This window comes from Oncorhynchus nerka, linkage group LG20, assembly GCF_034236695.1.
Source record: "Oncorhynchus nerka isolate Pitt River linkage group LG20, Oner_Uvic_2.0, whole genome shotgun sequence".
NCBI classification, from domain to species: Eukaryota; Metazoa; Chordata; class Actinopteri; order Salmoniformes; family Salmonidae; genus Oncorhynchus; species Oncorhynchus nerka.
In genome coordinates this window covers 95277706-95299252 of record NC_088415.1, presented here as the reverse complement: position 1 = coordinate 95299252, position 21547 = coordinate 95277706, and the positions used below count along the sequence as shown (strand labels likewise).

Here is a 21547-nt window from a genome sequence, read left to right as displayed (position 1 = left end):
TCTCTTTCTCTCTGTTAGTGTGTTTCTTTCTCTGTGTTACTGTACGTTGTGGGAAAAATGTCAATATGTCAACATTTCAATAAAATATACTATCTGATGTAGTTATATTTAACCTGTAATCTATAAAATATACTATCTGATGTAGTTATATTTAACCTGTAATCTATAAAATATACTGTCTGATGTAGTTATATTTAACCTGTAAAATATAAAATATACTGTCTGATGTAGTTATATTTAACCTGTAAAATATAAAATATACTGTCTGATGTAGTTATATTTAACCTGTAAAATATAAAATATACCGTCTGATGTAGTTATATTTAACCTGTAAAATATACTGTCTGATGTAGTTATATTTAACCTGTAAAATATACTGTCTGATGTAGTTATATGAAACGTGCTTCTTGTGTTGTGTGTCGAGACTTTGTCCATTTTGTCTAAAATCCATTTAAGAATCCTAATAAATGAGAACCGTGTAACTCTAATCCCGTACCTCTGTGGGTCCTTGAGCAGGGGCCGTCCGTTGTTCCAGAGATGGTCCAGCGACTCCGAGGCCCCGTGTCTCTGGACAACACCAGATCATTGTTGTCGTTGATGTGCAGGTACAGAGTCTGTCCTTTCAGTGTGAGCAGTGTGTTGTTACTGCACTCCCACTGCTGGAGGAGGCTCTTCTCATCACAGTCAGAATACACCAGCGTACTACCCTCTGTCTTCCCAGAAACCCCAGCACACTTCCTGTTGTTGGTGTAGTAGAGACGTCCACCTGACACCCAGCGTGCCAGTTCCTGTCTAATGCCACTTTCTGCATTGAAGAGGTTGAAGGGACCGTCTACAAAGAAAAATGACAACAATCACTAACCAGCATTGACATAATAGGCAACCATTAGAACACTTTAATTGAACCCTCTATCATAAGGACTTTTTAACAGTCGTAGGGCTACATAACACTGTTATAGAGCTACATAACACTGTCATAGAGCTACATAACACTGTCATAGAGCTACATAACACTGTTATAGGGCTACATAACACTGTTATAGAGCTACATAACACTGTTATAGGGCTACATAACACTGTTATAGGGCTACATAACACTGTTATAGGGCTACATAACACTGTTATAGAGCTACATAACATTGTTATAGGCTACATAACACTGTTATAGAGCTACATAACACTGTTATAGAGCTACATAACACTGTTATAGGGCTACATAACTCTGTTATAGAGCTACATAACACTGTTATAGAGCTACATAACACAGTCGTAGGGCTACATAACACTGTTATAGAGCTACATAACACTGTTATAGAGCTACATAACACAGTCGTAGGGCTACATAACACTGTTATAGAGCTACATAACACTGTTATAGAGCTACATAACACTGTTATAGGGCTACATAACACTGTTATAGAGCTACATAACACTGTTATAGGGCTACATAACACTGTTATAGAGCTACATAACACTGTTATAGAGCTACATAACACAGTCGTAGGGCTACATAACACTGTTATAGAGCTACATAACACTGTTATAGGGCTACATAACACTGTTATAACACTGTTATAGAGCTACATAACACTGTTATAGAGCTACATAACACTGTTATAGGGCTACATAACACTGTTATAGAGCTACATAACACTGTTATAGAGCTACATAACACTGTTATAGGGCTACATAACTCTGTTATAGAGCTACATAACACTGTTATAGAGCTACATAACACAGTCGTAGGGCTACATAACACTGTTATAGAGCTACATAACACTGTTATAGAGCTACATAACACAGTCGTAGGGCTACATAACACTGTTATAGAGCTACATAACACTGTTATAGAGCTACATAACACTGTTATAGGGCTACATAACACTGTTATAGAGCTACATAACACTGTTATAGGGCTACATAACACTGTTATAGAGCTACATAACACTGTTATAGAGCTACATAACACAGTCGTAGGGCTACATAACACTGTTATAGAGCTACATAACACTGTTATAGGGCTACATAACACTGTTATAGGGCTACATAACACTGTTATAGAGCTACGTAACACTGTTATAGGGCTACATAACACTGTTATAGGGCTACATAACACTGTTATAGGGCTACATAACACTGTTATAGAGCTACATAACACTGTTATAGAGCTACATAACACTGTTATAGAGCTACATAACACAGTCGTAGGGCTACATAACACTGTTATAGAGCTACATAACACTGTTATAGAGCTACATAACACAGTCGTAGGGCTACATAACACTGTTATAGAGCTACATAACACTGTTATAGAGCTACATAACACTGTCGTAGGGCTACATAACACTGTTATAGAGCTACATAACACTGTTATAGAGCTACATAACACTGTTGTAGAGCTACATAACACTGTCGTAGAGCTACATAACACTGTTCTAGAGCTACATAACACTGTTATAGAGCTACATAACACTGTTATAGAGCTACATAACACTGTCGTAGAGCTACATAACACTGTTATAGAGCTACATAACACTGTTATAGAGCTACATAACACTGTTATAGAGCTACATAACACTGTTATAGAGCTACATAACACTGTTATAGAGCTACATAACACTGTTATAGAGCTACATAACACTGTTATAGAGCTACATAACACTGTTATAGAGCTACATAACACTGTTATAGGGCTACATAACACTGTTATAGTGCTACATAACACTGTCATAGAGCTACATAACACTGTTATAGAGCTATATAACACTGTTATAGTGCTACATAACACTGTTATAGAGCTACATAACACTGTTATAGAGCTACATAACACTGTTATAGAGCTACATAACACTGTCGTAGGGCTACATAACACTGTTATAGAGCTATATAACACTGTCGTAGAGCTATATAACACTGTCGTAGAGCTACATAACACTGTTATAGAGCTATATAACACTGTCGTAGGGCTACATAACACTGTTATAGCGCTACATAACACTGTTATAGGGCTACATAACACTGTTATAGAGCTACATAACACTGTTATAGAGCTACATAACACTGTCGTAGGGCTACATAACACTGTTATAGAGCTACATAACACTGTCGTAGGGCTACATAACACTGTTATAGGGCTACATAACACTGTTATAGGGCTACATAACACTGTTATAGAGCTACATAACACTGTTGTAGAGCTACATAACACTGTTATAGGGCTACATAACACTGTCGTAGAGCTACATAACACTGTTATAGAGCTACATAACACTGTCGTAGGGCTACATAACACTGTTATAGAGCTACATAACACTGTCGTAGGGCTACATAACACTGTCGTAGGGCTACATAACACTGTTATAGAGCTACATAACACTGTCGTAGGGCTAAATAACACTGTTATAGAGCTACATAACACTGTCGTAGGGCTACATAACACTGTTATAGAGCTACATAACACTGTCGTAGGGCTACATAACACTGTTATAGAGCTACATAACACTGTTATAGAGCTACATAACACTGTTATAGAGCTACATAACACTGTTATAGAGCTACATAACACTGTCATAGAGCTACATAACACTGTTATAGAGCTACATAACACTGTTATAGAGCTACATAACACTGTTATAGGGCTACATAACACTGTCGTAGGGCTACATAACACTGTTATAGAGCTACATAACACTGTCGTAGGGCTACATAACACTGTTATAGAGCTATATAACACTGTCTTAGGGCTACATAACACTGTTATAGAGCTACATAACACTGTTATAGAGCTACATAACACTGTTATAGAGCTACATAACACTGTTATAGAGCTACATAACACTGTCGTAGGGCTACATAACACTGTTATAGAGCTACATAACACTGTTATAGGGCTACATAACACTGTTATAGAGCTACATAACACTGTCGTAGGGCTACATAACACTGTTATAGGGCTACATAACACTGTTATAGAGCTACATAACACTGTTATAGAGCTATATAACACAGTCGTAGGGCTACATAACACTGTTATAGAGCTACATAACACTGTCGTAGGGCTACATAACACTGTTATAGGGCTACATAACACTGTTATAGAGCTACATAACACTGTTATAGAGCTACATAACACTGTCGTAGGGCTACATAACACTGTTATAGAGCTACATAACACTGTCGTAGGGCTACATAACACTGTTATAGAGCTACATAACACTGTTATAGAGCTATATAACACAGTCGTAGGGCTACATAACACTGTCGTAGGGCTACATAACACTGTTATAGAGCTACATAACACTGTTATAGGGCTACATAACACTGTTATAGAGCTACATAACACTGTCGTAGGGCTTCATAACACTGTTATAGGGCTACATAACACTGTTATAGAGCTACATAACACTGTTATAGAGCTATATAACACAGTCGTAGGGCTACATAACACTGTTATAGAGCTACATAACACTGTCGTAGGGCTACATAACACTGTTATAGGGCTACATAACACTGTTATAGAGCTACATAACACTGTTATAGAGCTACATAACACTGTCGTAGGGCTACATAACACTGTTATAGAGCTACATATCACTGTCGTAGGGCTACATAACACTGTTATAGAGCTACATAACACTGTTATAGAGCTATATAACACAGTCGTAGGGCTACATAACACTGTTATAGAGCTACATAACACTGTTATAGGGCTACATAACACTGTTATAGCTACATAACACTGTCGTAGGGCTACATAACACTGTCGTAGGGCTACATAACACTGTTATAGAGCTACATAACACTGTCGTAGGGCTACATAACACTGTTATAGGGCTACATAACACTGTTATAGAGCTACATAACACTGTTATAGAGCTACATAACACTGTCGTAGGGCTACATAACACTGTTATAGAGCTACATAACACTGTTATAGAGCTATATAACACAGTCGTAGGGCTACATAACACTGTCGTAGGGCTACATAACACTGTTATAGAGCTACATAACACTGTCGTAGGGCTACATAACACTGTTATAGAGCTACATAACACTGTTATAGAGCTACATAACACTGCCATAGGGCTACATAACACTGTTATAGAGCTATATAACACTGTCGTAGGGCTACATAACACTGTTATAGAGCTACATAACATAACACTGTTATAGAGCTACATAACACTGTTATAGGGCTACATAACACTGTCATAGGGCTGTCGTAGGGCTACATAACACTGTTATAGAGCTACATAACACTGTTATAGAGCTACATAACACTGTTATAGGGCTACATAACACTGTTATAGCTATAGCTACATAACACTGTTATAGGGCTACATAACACTGTTATAGAGCTACATAACACTGTTATAGAGCTACATAACACTGTCGTAGGGCTACATAACACTGTTATAGAGCTACATAACACTGTCATAGGGCTACATAACACTGTTATAGAGCTACATAACACTGTTATAGGAGCTACATAACAGGTCGTAGGGCATAACACTGTTATAGAGCTACATAACACTGTTATAGAGCTATATAACACTGTCATAGGGCTACATAACACTGTTATAGAGCTACATAACACTGTCATAGGGCTACATAACACTGTTATAGAGCTACATAACACTGTTATAGAGCTATATAACACTGTCGTAGGGGCTACATAACACTGTTATAGAGCTACATAACACTGTATAGGGCTACATAACACTGTTATAGAGCTACATAACACGTGGGGCTACATAACACTGTAGGCTATATAACATACACTGTTATAGAGCTATACATAACACTGTTATAGAGCTACATAACACTGTCGTAACACTGTTATAGAGCTATATAACACTGCCATAGGGCTACATAACACTGTTATAGAGCTATATAACACTGTTATAGGGCTACATAACACTGTTATAGAGCTACATAACACTGTCGTAGGGCTACATAACACTGTTATAGAGCTACATAACACTGTTATAGAGCTACATAACACTGTCGTAGGGCTACATAACACTGTTATAGAGCTACATAACACTGTCATAGGGCTACATAACACTGTTATAGAGCTATATAACACTGCCATAGGGCTACATAACACTGTTATAGAGCTATATAACACTGTTATAGGGCTACATAACACTGTTATAGAGCTACATAACACTGTCATAGGGCTACATAACACTGTTATAGAGCTATATAACACTGTTATAGGGCTACATAACACTGTTATAGAGCTACATAACACTGTTATAGGGCTACATAACACTGTTATAGAGCTACATAACACTGTTATAGAGCTATATAACACTGTCGTAGGGCTACATAACACTGTTATAGAGCTATATAACACTGTCGTAGGGCTACATAACACTGTTATAGAGCTATATAACACTGCCATAGGGCTACATAACACTGTTATAGAGCTATATAACACTGTCGTAGGGCTACATAACACTGTTATAGAGCTATATAACACTGTCGTAGGGCTACATAACACTGTCATAGGGCTACATAACACTGTTATAGAGCTATATAACACTGTCGTAGGGCTACATAACACAGTTATAGAGCTATATAACACTGTTATAGAGCTACATAACACTGTCATAGGGCTACATAACACTGTTATAGAGCTATATAACACTGTCGTAGGGCTACATAACACTGTCATATGGATACATAACACTGCCATAGGGCTACATAACACTGTTATAGAGCTATATAACACTGTCGTAGGGCTACATAACACTGTTATATGGATACATAACACTGCCATAGGGCTACATAACACTGTTATAGAGCTATATAACACTGTCATATGGCTACATAACACTGTTATAGAGCTATATTACACTGTCATAGGGCTACATAACACTGTTACATTTACATTTACATTTAAGTAATTTAGCAGACGCTCTTATCCAGAGCGACTTACAAATTGGTGCATTCACCTTATGACATCCAGTGGAACAGCCACTTTACAATAGTGCATCTAAATCTTTTAAGATTTAGATGTTATAGCGCTATATAAAACACTGTCATAGAGCTATATAAAACACTGTCATAGAGCTATATAACACTGTTATAGAGCTATATAAAACACTGTCATAGAGCTATATAACACTGTTATAGAGCTATATAAAACACTGTCATAGAGCTATATAACACTGTTATAGAGCTATATAAAACACTGTCATAGAGCTACATAACACTGTTATAGAGCTATATAAAACACTGTCATAGGGCTACATAACACTGTCATAGGGCTACATAACAGTCATAGAGCTACATAACACTGTCATAGGGCTACATAACACTGTTATAGAGCTATATAACACTGTCGTAGGGCTACACAACACTGCCATAGGGCTACATAACACTGTTATGGAGCTATATAAAACACTGTCATAGGGCTACATAACACTGCCATAGGGCTACATAACACTGTTATGGAGCTATATAAAACACTGTCATAGGGCTACATAACACTGTTATAGAGCTATATAAAACACTGTCATAGGGCTACATAACACTGTCATAGGGCTACATAACACTGTTATAGAGCTATATAAAACACTGTCATAGGGCTACATAACACTGTCATAGAGCTACATAACACTTCCATAGGGCTACATAACACTGTCATGGAGCTATAAAACACTGTCATAGGGCTACATAACACTGTTATAGAGCTACATAACACTGTTATAGAGCTATATAACACAGTCGTAGGGCTACATAACACTGCCGTAGGGCTACATAACACTGTTATAGAGCTACATAACACTGTTATAGGGCTACATAACACTGTTATAGAGCTACATAACACTGTCGTAGGGCTACATAACACTGTCGTAGGGCTACATAACACTGTTATAGAGCTACATAACACTGTCGTAGGGCTACATAACACTGTTATAGAGCTACATAACACTGTTATAGGACTACATAACACTGTTATAGCTACATAACACTGTCGTAGGGCTACATAACACTGTCGTAGGGCTACATAACACTGTCGTAGGGCTACATAACACTGTTATAGAGCTACATAACACTGTCGTAGGGCTACATAACACTGTTATAGGGCTACATAACACTGTTATAGAGCTACATAACACTGTTATAGAGCTACATAACACTGTCGTAGGGCTACATAACACTGTTATAGAGCTACATAACACTGTTATAGAGCTATATAACACAGTCGTAGGGCTACATAACACTGTCGTAGGGCTACATAACACTGTTATAGAGCTACATAACACTGTCGTAGGGCTACATAACACTGTCGTAGGGCTACATAACACTGTTATAGAGCTATATAACACTGTTATAGGGCTACATAACACTGTTATAGAGCTACATAACACTGTTATAGAGCTATATAACACTGTCGTAGGGCTACATAACACTGTTATAGAGCTATATAACACTGTCGTAGGGCTACATAACACTGTTATAGAGCTATATAACACTGTCATAGGGCTACATAACACTGTTATAGAGCTACATAACACTGTTATAGAGCTATATAACACTGTTATAGAGCTATATAACACTGTCGTAGGGCTACATAACACTGTTATAGAGCTACATAACACTGTCGTAGGGCTACATAACACTGTTATAGAGCTATATAACACTGCCATAGGGCTACATAACACTGTTATAGAGCTACATAACACTGTCATAGGGCTACATAACACTGTTATAGAGCTACATAACACTGTTATAGAGCTATATAACACTGTCGTAGGGCTACATAACACTGTTATAGAGCTATATAACACTGTCGTAGGGCTACATAACACTGTTATAGAGCTACATAACACTGTTATAGAGCTACATAACACTGTCGTAGGGCTACATAACACTGTTATAGAGCTATATAACACTGCCATAGGGCTACATAACACTGTTATAGAGCTATATAACACTGTCGTAGGGCTACATAACACTGTCATATGGATACATAACACTGCCATAGGGCTACATAACACTGTTATAGAGCTATATAACACTGTCGTAGGGCTACATAACACTGTTATATGGATACATAACACTGCCATAGGGCTACATAACACTGTTATAGAGCTATATAACACTGTCATAGGGCTACATAACACTGTTATAGAGCTATATTACACTGTCATAGGGCTACATAACACTGTTACATTTACATTTACATTTAAGTAATTTAGCAGACGCTCTTATCCAGAGCGACTTACAAATTGGTGCATTCACCTTATGACATCCAGTGGAACAGCCACTTTACAATAGTGCATCTAAATCTTTTAAGATTTAGATGTTATAGCGCTATATAAAACACTGTCATAGAGCTATATAAAACACTGTCATAGAGCTATATAACACTGTTATAGAGCTATATAAAACACTGTCATAGAGCTATATAACACTGTTATAGAGCTATATAAAACACTGTCATAGAGCTATATAACACTGTTATAGAGCTATATAAAACACTGTCATAGAGCTACATAACACTGTTATAGAGCTATATAAAACACTGTCATAGGGCTATATAACACTGTTATAGAGCTACATAACACTGTCATAGAGCTACATAACACTGTTATAGAGCTATATAAAACACTGTCATAGGGCTACATAACACTGTCATAGGGCTACATAACAGTCATAGAGCTACATAACACTGTCATAGGGCTACATAACACTGTTATAGAGCTATATAACACTGCCATAGGGCTACATAACACTGTTATAGAGCTATATAACACTGTCGTAGGGCTACACAACACTGCCATAGGGCTACATAACACTGTTATGGAGCTATATAAAACACTGTCATAGGGCTACATAACACTGCCATAGGGCTACATAACACTGTTATGGAGCTATATAAAACACTGTCATAGGGCTACATAACACTGTTATAGAGCTATATAAAACACTGTCATAGGGCTACATAACACTGTCATAGGGCTACATAACACTGTTATAGAGCTATATAAAACACTGTCATAGGGCTACATAACACTGTCATAGAGCTACATAACACTTCCATAGGGCTACATAACACTGTCATGGAGCTATAAAACACTGTCATAGGGCTACATAACACTGTTATAGAGCTACATAACACTGTTATAGAGCTACATAACACTGTCATAGAGCTATATAAAACACTGTCATAGAGCTACATAACACTGTTATGGAGCTATATTACACTGTCATAGGGCTACATAACACTGTTATAGAGCTACATAACACTGTCATAGAGCTATATAAAACACTGTCATAGAGCTACATAACACTGTTATAGAGCTATATAAAACACTGTCATAGGGCTACATAACACTGTTATAGAGCTATATAAAACACTGTCATAGGGCTACATAACACTGTTATAGAGCTATATAAAACACTGTCATAGAGCTACATAACACTGTCATAGAGCTACATAACACTGTTATAGAGCTATATAACACTGTCATAGAGCTACACAACACTGTCATAGGGCTACATAACACTGTTATAGAGCTATATAAAACACTGTCATAGTGCTACATAACACTGTTATAGAGCTATATAAAACACTGTCATAGGGCTACATAACACTGTTATAGAGCTATATAAAACACTGTCATAGGGCTACATAACACTGTCATAGGGCGACACTACACATTTAAAAATAGATCAGCAAATGGTTATGATATTAAGCTGCCAGGACAGGAGTTAGAGATAAAGGTCCTCTACAGCGTAAACTAATAACCAATGAGATGAACAACAGACCTGTTTCAGGTGTAAACTAATAACCAATGAGATGAACAACCTACCAGTTTCAGGTGTAAACTAATAACCAATGAGATGAACAACAGACCTGTTTCAGGTGTAAACTAATAACCAATGAGATGAACAACATACCTGTTTCAGGTGTAAACTAATAACCAATGAGATGAACAACCTACCTGTTTCAGGTGTAAACTAATAACCAATGAGATGAACAACAGACCTGTTTCAGGTGTAAACTAATAACCAATGAGATGAACAACAGACCTGTTTCAGGTGTAAACTAATAACCAATGAGATGAACAACAGACCTGTTTCAGGTGTAAACTAATAACCAATGAGATGAACAACAGACCTGTTTCAGGTGTAAACTAATAACCAATGAGATGAACAACAGACCTGTTTCAGGAGCCCCCAGGGTGGTTTGAATGAAGAGCATCAGTACTGTTATCATGATGGTCGTCATGGTCCCAGTTGGGTTGTGACTGACATACAGACGTCCTACAGCAGAGTGGAGTGTTCTGTACGACTGGGTCTGCTATTTAATAACATGACAGTCTCTGTCACATGACAGCTTTTTTTCTCTTTATCAACGGATGTTGTCGCGACATTTCAACACTTTTCTAGTGAATATGGGAGGTGCACTGACACATCACTATGTCAGGGTTTACGATTCGCAGAAAACATATATGTTCTGCGTATTTTACCCGAACCACAAGTCATGAGACAATAGTCAATGTCTGAGCCCCAAATGGCATCCTATTCCGATATAGAACCCTGTGGGCCCTGGTTAAAAGTAGGGCACTACAAAGGGCCCTGGTTAAAAGTAGGGCACTACAAAGGGCCCTGGCTAACGGCTAGCTGTCAGACTATACCTGGCTAACGGCTAGCTGTCAGACTATACCTGGCTAACGGCTAGCTGTCAGACTATACCTGGCTAACGGCTGGCTGTCAGACTACCTGGCTAAAGGCTAGCTGTCAGACTACCTGGCTAACGGCTAGCTGTCAGACTACCTGGCTAACGGCTAGCTGTCAGACTATACCTGGCTAAAGGCTAGCTGTCAGACTATACCTGGCTAACGGCTGGCTGTCAGACTACCTGGCTAAAGGCTAGCTGTCAGACTACCTGGCTAACGGCTAGCTGTCAGACTACCTGGCTAACGGCTAGCTGTCAGACTATACCTGGCTAACGGCTGGCTGTCAGACTATACCTGGCTAACGGCTGGCTGTCAGACTACCTGGCTAACGGCTGGCTGTCAGACTATACCTGGCTAAAGGCTAGCTGTCAGACTATACCTGGCTAACGGCTGGCTGTCAGACTACCTGGCTAACGGCTAGCTGTCAGACTATACCTGGCTAACGGCTAGCTGTCAGACTATACCTGGCTAAAGGCTAGCTGTCAGACTATACCTGGCTAACGGCTAGCTGTCAGACTATACCTGGCTAACGGCTAGCTGTCAGACTATCTGGCTACCGGCTAACTGTCTGTTAAATAATTCATACTCTTTCAGGAACACACACTTGACCCTGACCCCAGGGAGTGAATTTAGTCTGCTGTGAAAACACTTAATGCGAATGCTCTGATTCATCCTTGTGCACACAGAAAGAGAGGGAAGTGTGTGTGAGAAAGAAGAAGTGGTACCATGGGGCCCCAGGGAGCTATGGCCTTCACCACCCTGCACCCTTGAAGACGGGAAGGACAGAGGGGACGTGATTCACCAGAACACAGGAAGCAACTGGCTGAGTGCCAAGGAGGACAAAGACCGACAGCTAGGTCTACTATCCTACTGGAACCTATAGACCTACAGCTAGGTCTACTATCCTACTGGTACCTATAGACCAGCTAGGTCTACTATCCTACTGGAACCTATAGACCAGCTAGGTCTACTATCCTAATGGAACCTATAGACCTACAGCTAGGTCTACTATCCTACTGGAACCTATAGACCAGCTAGGTCTACTATCCTACTGGAACCTATAGACCTACAGCTAGGTCTACTATCCTACTGGAACCTATAGACCTACAGCTAGGTCTACTATCCTACTGGAACCTATAGACCAGCTAGGTCTACTATCCTACTGGAACCTATAGACCAGCTAGGTCTACTATCCTACTGGAACCTATAGACCTACAGCTAGGTCTACTATCCTACTGGAACCTATAGACCAGCTAGGTCTACTATCCTACTGGAACCTATAGACCTACAGCAAGGTGTACTATCCTAATGGTACCTATAGACCAGCTAGGTCTCCTATCCTAATGGTACCTATAGACCTACAGCTAGGTCTCCTATCCTACTGGAACCTATAGACCTACAGCTAGGTCTCCTATCCTAATGGTACCAATAGACCAGCTAGGTCTCCTATCCTAATGGTACCTATAGACCTACAGCTAGGTCTCCTATCCTAATGGTACCTATAGACCTACAGCTAGGTCTCCTATCCTACTGGAACCTATAGACCTACAGCTAGGTCTACTATCCTACTGGAACCTATAGACCTACAGCTAGGTCTCCTATCCTACTGGAACCTATAGACCTACAGCTAGGTCTCCTATCCTACTGGAACCTATAGACCTACAGCTAGGTCTACTATCCTACTGGAACCTTCCCAGTAACAGAAATAAGATATGTACAGAAACAGCAGGGTCCAGTACCAACCCTTTAGGAACACAGAATTTGACTTGAGCTTTTCACTTTAATACTAACTAAGAACTTGTCCTCAGAGGCCAACCAAGTCTCCAGGTGTGTTAAGATGGTATTTATGAGCAATAGCTTTGTAGTGAAAGGTGGGGCAGAGAACTGAACCCGAGACGCTGGTGTGAAAGGTAACCACCGTTTGCAAAGCTCCAATTGTGTTAATCCAGTTGGTAGGAATTGTAACGTGGCTCATATAGCAAGGATCGCTACAGTATCAAAAGCAGCAGTGAAACGTAAGACAACAGCAATGGAGACTTAGCCAGGATTCTCAACCATCTTCTCATTTGGTTGTTATGAGTCTATATGGCTGGAGCAAAGCCAATAACACAGGATGATTAACACCAGTGCATTTGCTTCAACGGAAAGAGTGATAGATTGGTATTGATTCATTGATAGATTGGTATTGATTCATTGATAGAGTGATAGATTGGTATTGATTCATTGATAGAGTGATAGATTGGTACTGATTCATTGATAGAGTGATAGATTGGTATTGATTCATTGATAGAGTGATAGATTGGTATTGATTCATTGATAGAGTGATAGATTGGTATTGATTCATTGATAGAGTGATAGATTGGTATTGATTCATTGATAGATTGGTATTGATTCATTGATAGAGTGATAGATTGGTATTGATTCATTGATAGAGTGATAGATTGGTACTGATTCATTGATAGAGTGATAGATTGGTACTGATTCATTGATAGAGTGATAGATTGGTATTGATTCATTGATAGATTGGTATTGATTCATTGATAGAGTGATAGATTGGTATTGATTCATTGATAGAGTGATAGATTGGTATTGATTCATTGATAGAGTGATAGATTGGTATTGATTCATTGATAGAGTGATAGATTGGTATTGATTCATTGATAGAGTGATAGATTGGTATTGATTCATTGATAGATTGGTATTGATTCATTGATAGAGTGATAGATTGGTATTGATTCATTGATAGAGTGATAGATTGGTACTGATTCATCGCTTTAACGCCTACGATGCACAAAGACAGAGCTGTATCATCGTCCATATCACAGTTAGGCAATATTCAGGCAGACACAATTCTCAGAACAACCAATAACACAGGGACCCCGCCCACCAAGCAGAGAAATTCAGAGGAAATGCATGATGCTCTGTCATCTACCAGAATCCCTATCCTGTATGTTTCGTCTGATTTCCCACTGTGTTATAGGTTGTTCTGAGAATTGTGTCTGCCTGAATATTGCCCAACTGTGATATGGACGATGATACAGCTCTGTCTTTGTGCATCGTAAACGTTGCGGTGGACACATAACATCAGTACTGGAGACACCACATCCTGATATGGGATTCACAGTTGTTGGCTGACCTGACTGATACCTCTAAGTCAGTAGGTAGAGGACAGCTGACCTGACTGATACCTCTAAGTCAGTAGGTAGAGGACAGCTAACCTGACTGATACCTCTAAGTCAGTAGGTAGAGGACAGCTAACCTGACTGATACCTCTAAGTCAGTAGGTAAAATAGAGGACAGCTAACCTGACTGATACCTCTAAGACAGTAGGTAAAATAGAGGACAGCTAACCTGACTGATACCTCTAAGTCAGTAGGTAAAATAGAGGACAGCTAACCTGACTGATACCTCTAAGTCAGTAGGTAGAAGACAGCTAACCTGACTGATACCTCTAAGTCAGTAGGTAGAGGACAGCTAACCTGACTGATACCTCTAAGTCAGTAGGTAGAAGACAGCTAACCTGACTGATACCTCTAAGTCAGTAGGTAGAGAACAGCTAACCTGACTGATACCTCTAAGACAGTAGGTAAAATAGAGGACAGCTAACCTGACTGATACCTCTAAGTCAGTAGTTAAAATAGAGGACAGCTAACCTGACTGATACCTCTAAGTCAGTAGGTAGAAGACAGCTAACCTGACTGATACCTCTAAGTCAGTAGGTAGAGGACAGCTAACCTGACTGATACCTCTAAGTCAGTAGGTAGAGGACAGCTAACCTGACTGATACCTCTAAGTCAGTAGGTAGAGGACAGCTAACCTGACTGATACCTCTAAGTTAGCTTTGGGAAACAACAATGAGAGTCTGTGTATTGGTTGGACTCTCTGGTTTGTGTATCATTCTGGCAATGGAAAATAACCCTCCCACAACATAGCCTCTAAACCAATAAAAATGTTTCTTGCCAACAAAGGCATATGTATAATCTCCAGGAGCTCTTCTTACCAGACGTAAAGTGAAATGTGTCCATCACTGTCAAATCAAACAGATCGAGAGATATCATTTGCCCGGTATAGCGCCGCCGTGTGGTCGATGTGATGCTTGCATACGTCAGTTCTTGACAGTGTTTGGAACACGTGTACCAAGTTTTGTTACAATACTGTTTGATTTATATATTCATTTATGTACCAGGTCACGCCAATCTGAATGCTCATTGGTCAATATTGTTGTATGTCTGGAAAATGTTGAGAGACATTGGTCCATAGAAGCGATACCAAGTATTGGTATTTTTGGGGGGGGTATTTTATTAGGATCTCCATTAGCTTGTTGCAAAAGTAGCAGCTACTCTTCCTGGGGTCCAACACAGAACATGAAACATAATACATAACATCATTAGACAAGAACAGCTCAAGGACAGAACTACATACATTTTTAAAAAGGCACACGTGGCCTACATATCAATACATACACACACACACACTATCTAGGTCCAATAGGGGAGAGGCGTTGTGCCGTGAGGTGTTGCTTTCTCTTCCCTCATATCAATACATACACACACACTATCTAGGTCCAATAGGGGAGAGGCGTTGTGCCGTGAGGTGTTGCTTTCTCTTCCCTCATATCAATACATACACACACACTATCTAGGTCCAATAGGGGAGAGGCGTTGTGCCGTGAGGTGTTGCTTTCTCTGCCCTCATATCAATACATACACACACACTATCTAGGTCCAATAGGGGAGAGGTGTTGTGCCGTGAGGTGTTGCTTTCTCTGCCCTCATATCAATACATACACACAGACTATCTAGGTCCAATAGGGGAGAGGCGTTGTGCCGTGAGGTGTTGCTTTCTCTGCCCTCATATCAATACATACACACAGACTATCTAGGTCCAATAGGGGAGAGGTGTTGTGCCGTGAGGTGTTGCTTTCTCTTCCCTCATATCAATACATACACACACACTATCTAGGTCCAATAGGGGAGAGGTGTTGTGCCGTGAGGTGTTGCTTTATCTGTTTTTTGAAACCAGGTTTGCTGTTTATTTGAGATGGAAGGAAGTAATTTTTTTGCATGGAACTCTATACTTTTTTAGTTTAACCTTTATTTAACTAGGCACGTCAGTTAAGAACAATGACGGCCTAGGAACAGTGGGTTAACTGGTCTAGGAACAATGGGTTAACTGGTCTAGGAACAGTGGGTTAACTGGTCTAGGAACAGTGGGTTAACTGGTCTAGGAACAGTGGGTTAACTGGTCTAGGAACAGTGGGTTAACTGGTCTAGGAACAGTGGGTTAACTGGTCTAGGAACAATGGGTTAACTGGTCTAGGAACAGTGGGTTAACTGGTCTAGGAACAGTGGGTTAACTGGTCTAGGAACAGTGGGTTAACTGGTCTAGGAACAGTGGGTTAACTGGTCTAGGAACAGTGGGTTAACTGGTCTAGGAACAGTGGGTTAACTGCCTTGTTCAGGAGTAGAACGACAGTTTTTTCCTTGTCAGCTCGGGGATTCGATTTAGCGACCTTTCGTTTACTGGCCCAAAGCTCTAACCACTACCTGCCACCCCATAATACTGTACGCTATCTTTAATTTGTTCTGGATTTGGGGACTGGGAAAAGACCCCTGGTGGCATGTCTGGTGGGGTAAGTGTGTGTGTCAGAGCTGTGTGTAATATACTATGCAAACAATTTGGTATTTTAAACACTTATATAAAGAAGAAGTGATGCAGTCAGTCTCTCCTCAACTCTTAGCCAAGAGAGACTGTCAGGCATAGTATATATATATATCAGCCCTCTGATTACAATGAAGAGCAAAACGTGCCGCTCTGTTCTGGACCAGCTGCAGCTTAACTAGGTCTTTCCTTGCAGCACTGGACCACACGACTGGACAATAATCAATATTAGACAAAAACTAGAGCCTGCAGAACTTGCTTTGTGGAGTGTGGTGTCAAAAAAGCAGAGCATCTCTTTATTCATCTCTTTATTACGGCTAGAACCCATCTATACAACCATTGGATCTAAACTCAGCAAAAAAATAAACGTCCCCTCACTGTCAGCTGTGTTTATTTTCAACAAACTTAACATGTGTAAATATTACGTTCCTCTCAAATTCTTCAGGAGCTTGACCACCATCGGCCTGGGCCTGTGACCTGGGCCGGTGGTGGGTCTTCCAGTCCTGTGGGCTCCACCTCAATCTTCCTGTGGTCCATTTTCAATTTCTCAGAGATCATTTCCCTCATTTCTCTCACTTTGTCCTCAGACTCCATCCAGGTCTCATGTGGAGATTCTGCATTTCCGTCCACAACCATGTTGTTCTGCTAATCTGATTTCTCCCTCACTGGTATCATGGATTCACACACAGAACTGATCTCTCAGTGACTTACAGATTGCTGTCATCTTGTTGCTCTCATGTTTCAATTCGTCGAGCTGAGACCCTGGGAGAACTGCAAACTGTTCTTCAGGTCTTGGATCTCTCTGGTCAGATCGTCCATTCTTTTATTAGTAGAATCCACAAGTATTTGGGCAAAGCACTTGAAGCTATTTTCTTGTTGTTGTAACTGCTTGTAAGATCTCTTTTTGTTCGTTTAAAACGATCCTTCAGGTGCGATAGAGACACACGACTGTCCTCAACAGTACGCCCGCCAGCTTTGGTCTTTGTCATGGTAGCTAGGTAGGTGCATGAAATCTAAGGAAGTCTCTGGATTTAGCCTGAAGTCTAAGGAAGTCTCTAGATTTTGCCTGAAGTAGAGTATCTCATGATAAGCTGTAAGACCACACTATTTGCCAAGTTTTCATCTATATTTTTCGTGGCTGTTTATTTACCACCACAGACAGATGCTGGCACTAAGACCGCACTCAGTCAGCTGTATGAGGAAATAAGCAAACAGGAAACTGCTCACTCAGAGGCGGCACTCCTAGTGGCCGGGGACTTTAATGCAGAGAAACAAATCAGTTTTACCTCATTTCTATTAGCATGTTAAATGCGCAACCAGAGGGAAAAAAATCTATATCACACAGAGACGCATAAATGTCTGCCCAGAAGCACAAGATTTATCTTCACCTTCTTTTGAGACCGTCAACGTTTCACTCTACTGTGGGAATTGTGCTCAAATCAACACAATATTAGCCACTTTCAATGTAACATTCCGAAACAAAACTAACTGTGCAAGAGATGTTCTTGTAGAAAGAGCGCATTGGATTCTATTGACAGGCAGGACTCAGCCTGTGCTCTACAGACCGGTGCCCCATAACCAATCAGAGCTGCAGTAGGCCTATATGCAAATAGCCATTGCCATATATGGATCCCTGCCGTTCACTGTGTTCAGGCTACAGTACGAGCGGTCGGGAGTAGATGATCTTGTTCTGAGATCAAAGTGAGAGCTACTTGTAGCCACCTGTGTATGTTTTGCTAGTTAGCTCGTTATTAGCCCAGTTATAGGCTACTTTCTAGTGAACAATGGGGGAGTGGTTGCTTCCTACGAATGTACAACACTTTGTACTTTTCTAGCACTCTTTGAAAAGCCAGTCAGGTAAAGAGCTTTTTTATGTCTTAAAGGGGCGGTGTTGTATTTTCAGAAAGGCTTGAATAACCCAAGTAGCCAATAGGCAGAGCGTCTTAAAGGGGCGGTGTTGTATTTTGAGAAAGGCTTGAATAACCCAAGTAGCCAATAGGCAGAGCGTCTTAAAGGGGCGGTGTTGTATTTTGAGAAAGGCTTGAATAACCCAAGTAGCCAATAGGCAGAGCGTCTTAAAGGGGTGGTGTTGTATTTTGAGAAAGGCTTGAATAAGCCAAGGAGCCAATAGGCAGAAGGTAGAATCATTTCACAATTTTCAGTCACCTCCTTGTCTGATGGACAAGTGGATAAACAGGTGAATGTCAAGCCCTTTATGTTTTTTGAATAAGCCAAGTAGCCAATAGGCAGAGCGTTGCATAATTTGTCTGATTCTATGTAATAATTGTACGGGAATAATAATGAATTTAAATTTTCTAAAAGTGGTTTCTTGCATCAAACAACACATTCAGTCACATCCTTGTGTGAAGGACAAGTGGATAAAACAGGTTCATGTCAAGCCCTGCATGTGTTTTTCATAAGTCTCATGGAATGTTGGCCTATATTGAACAACACACATTGGCTGCTACTGTAGGCTGAATGATAGAACATCTATTTCCATGTTAAAATGTTATTTTTCTCCATTGTTTTTGATGGAAGGCCACTCTAATATGCCTACATTATGGGTCACAGGGTCAAATAATAATCACAGTGGGTGTAGAGGGTGCAACAGGTCAGTACCTCAGGAGTAAATGTCAGTGGTTGTAGAGGGTGCAACAGGTCAGTACCTCAGGAGTAAATGTCAGTGGTTGTAGAGGGTGCAACAGGTCAGCACCTCAGGAGGAAATGTCAGTGGTTGTAGAGGGTGCAACAGGTCAGTACCTCAGGAGTAAATGTCAGTGGTTGTAGAGGGTGCAACAGGTCAGCACCTCAGGAGGAAATGTCAGTGGTTGTAGAGGGTGCAACAGGTCAGTACCTCAGGAGTAAATGTCAGTGGTTGTAGAGGGTGCAACAGGTCAGCACCTCAGGAGGAAATGTCAGTGGTTGTAGAGGGTGCAACAGGTCAGTACCTCAGGAGTAAATGTCAGTGGTTGTAGAGGGTGCAACAGGTCAGCACCTCAGGAGGAAATGTCAGTTGGCTTTTCACAGCCGAGCATTCAGAGGTTGAGACAGCAGTTGTGGTAGAGAGAGAGAGTGGAAAACAGCAGGTCTGGGACATAAATGAGCAGCATGGTCAAATAATAGCTCTGGGTTCCATAGCCGCAGGCAGAACAGTTGAAACTGGAGAAGCAGCACGGCCAGGTGGACTGGGGACAGCAAGGAGTCATCAGGCCATGTAGTCCTGAGGCATGGTCCTAGGTCCTCCAGGAGATGAGGGAGCATACTTAAAATTCACATAGGACACCGGATAAGACAGGAGAATTAGACCAGATATAACAGACAGACTCCAGCCCCCAGGCACATAGCCTCCAGTATCTATGCTGCAATAGTCTGAGACTGAAGCACAGCGAGAGGACCAGGCCATCGGAGAAGTAATCAGTTTGAAAGTAGACAGCAGGACACTTGACAATGACACACTAGGAACAGCGAACGGGTTTACAAGGAAATTACTACATGAGTAAACTTCACTTGGAAGATAGATTACTGTATTGAAGGACAAATGACAGCTTGTTCTCCCTGCTAAGGAACAGAAGCATCTACAGGATGACGTTTGCTACAGAACGAGTGCTCAACCTCAACCTCGCGAGGGAACAGATTTTACTGGCCATTTACGAGAATAAAAAGATAGGAATATGTCACGAGATGTCCTTGTATAAAGCCAAAATAAACCAGTTACCCACGTCCAAGCTGGGAAGCATCAAGTCCTGCTTTCCCCCGAGAACTTGTCTGTATTGATTACCTGCAACTGGAAACCAGCCGAGGTGGCTATGAGTATATCCTAGTAGTGATCATTTTACAAGGTTCGCTCAGGCTTACCCCACAAAGAACAAGTCCGGACGCATCCTTAATGATTTCATCCCGAGGTTTGATTAGCCGTCAAAGTTACATCATGACCAAAATGAGCTCTTCAGAACTTTCCAGAAGCTTTCAGGTGTTGGTCATTCTAGAACGTCTCCCTACCCCTCGCAAGGCAACCCCGGGTCATTCTAGAATGTCTCCCTACCCCTCGCAAGGCAACCCCGGTCATTCTAGAATGTCTCCCTACCCCTCGCAAGGCAACCCCGGTCATTCTAGAACGTCTCCCTACCCCTCGCAAGGCAACCCCGGTCATTCTAGAACGTCTCCCTACCCCTCGCAAGGCAACC

General features: G+C 40.6%; 1 protein-coding gene across 1 annotated transcript in view; it reads right to left on the bottom strand.

Annotated features, from left to right (window-relative positions):
- LOC115126911 (macrophage mannose receptor 1-like) overlaps positions 1-11302 on the bottom strand; it is a 94039-nt gene extending 82737 nt beyond the window's left edge. Inside the window, exons 1-2 of the mRNA XM_065006002.1 lie at positions 11185-11302; positions 497-832 (exon numbers count right to left, since the gene is read on the bottom strand). Of these exons, the coding sequence (XP_064862074.1) occupies positions 497-832; positions 11185-11251 (403 nt within the window). The 5' untranslated portion in view covers positions 11252-11302. The remainder of the gene's footprint in view (positions 1-496; positions 833-11184) is intronic.
- Positions 11303-21547: the final 10245 nt, after the last annotated feature.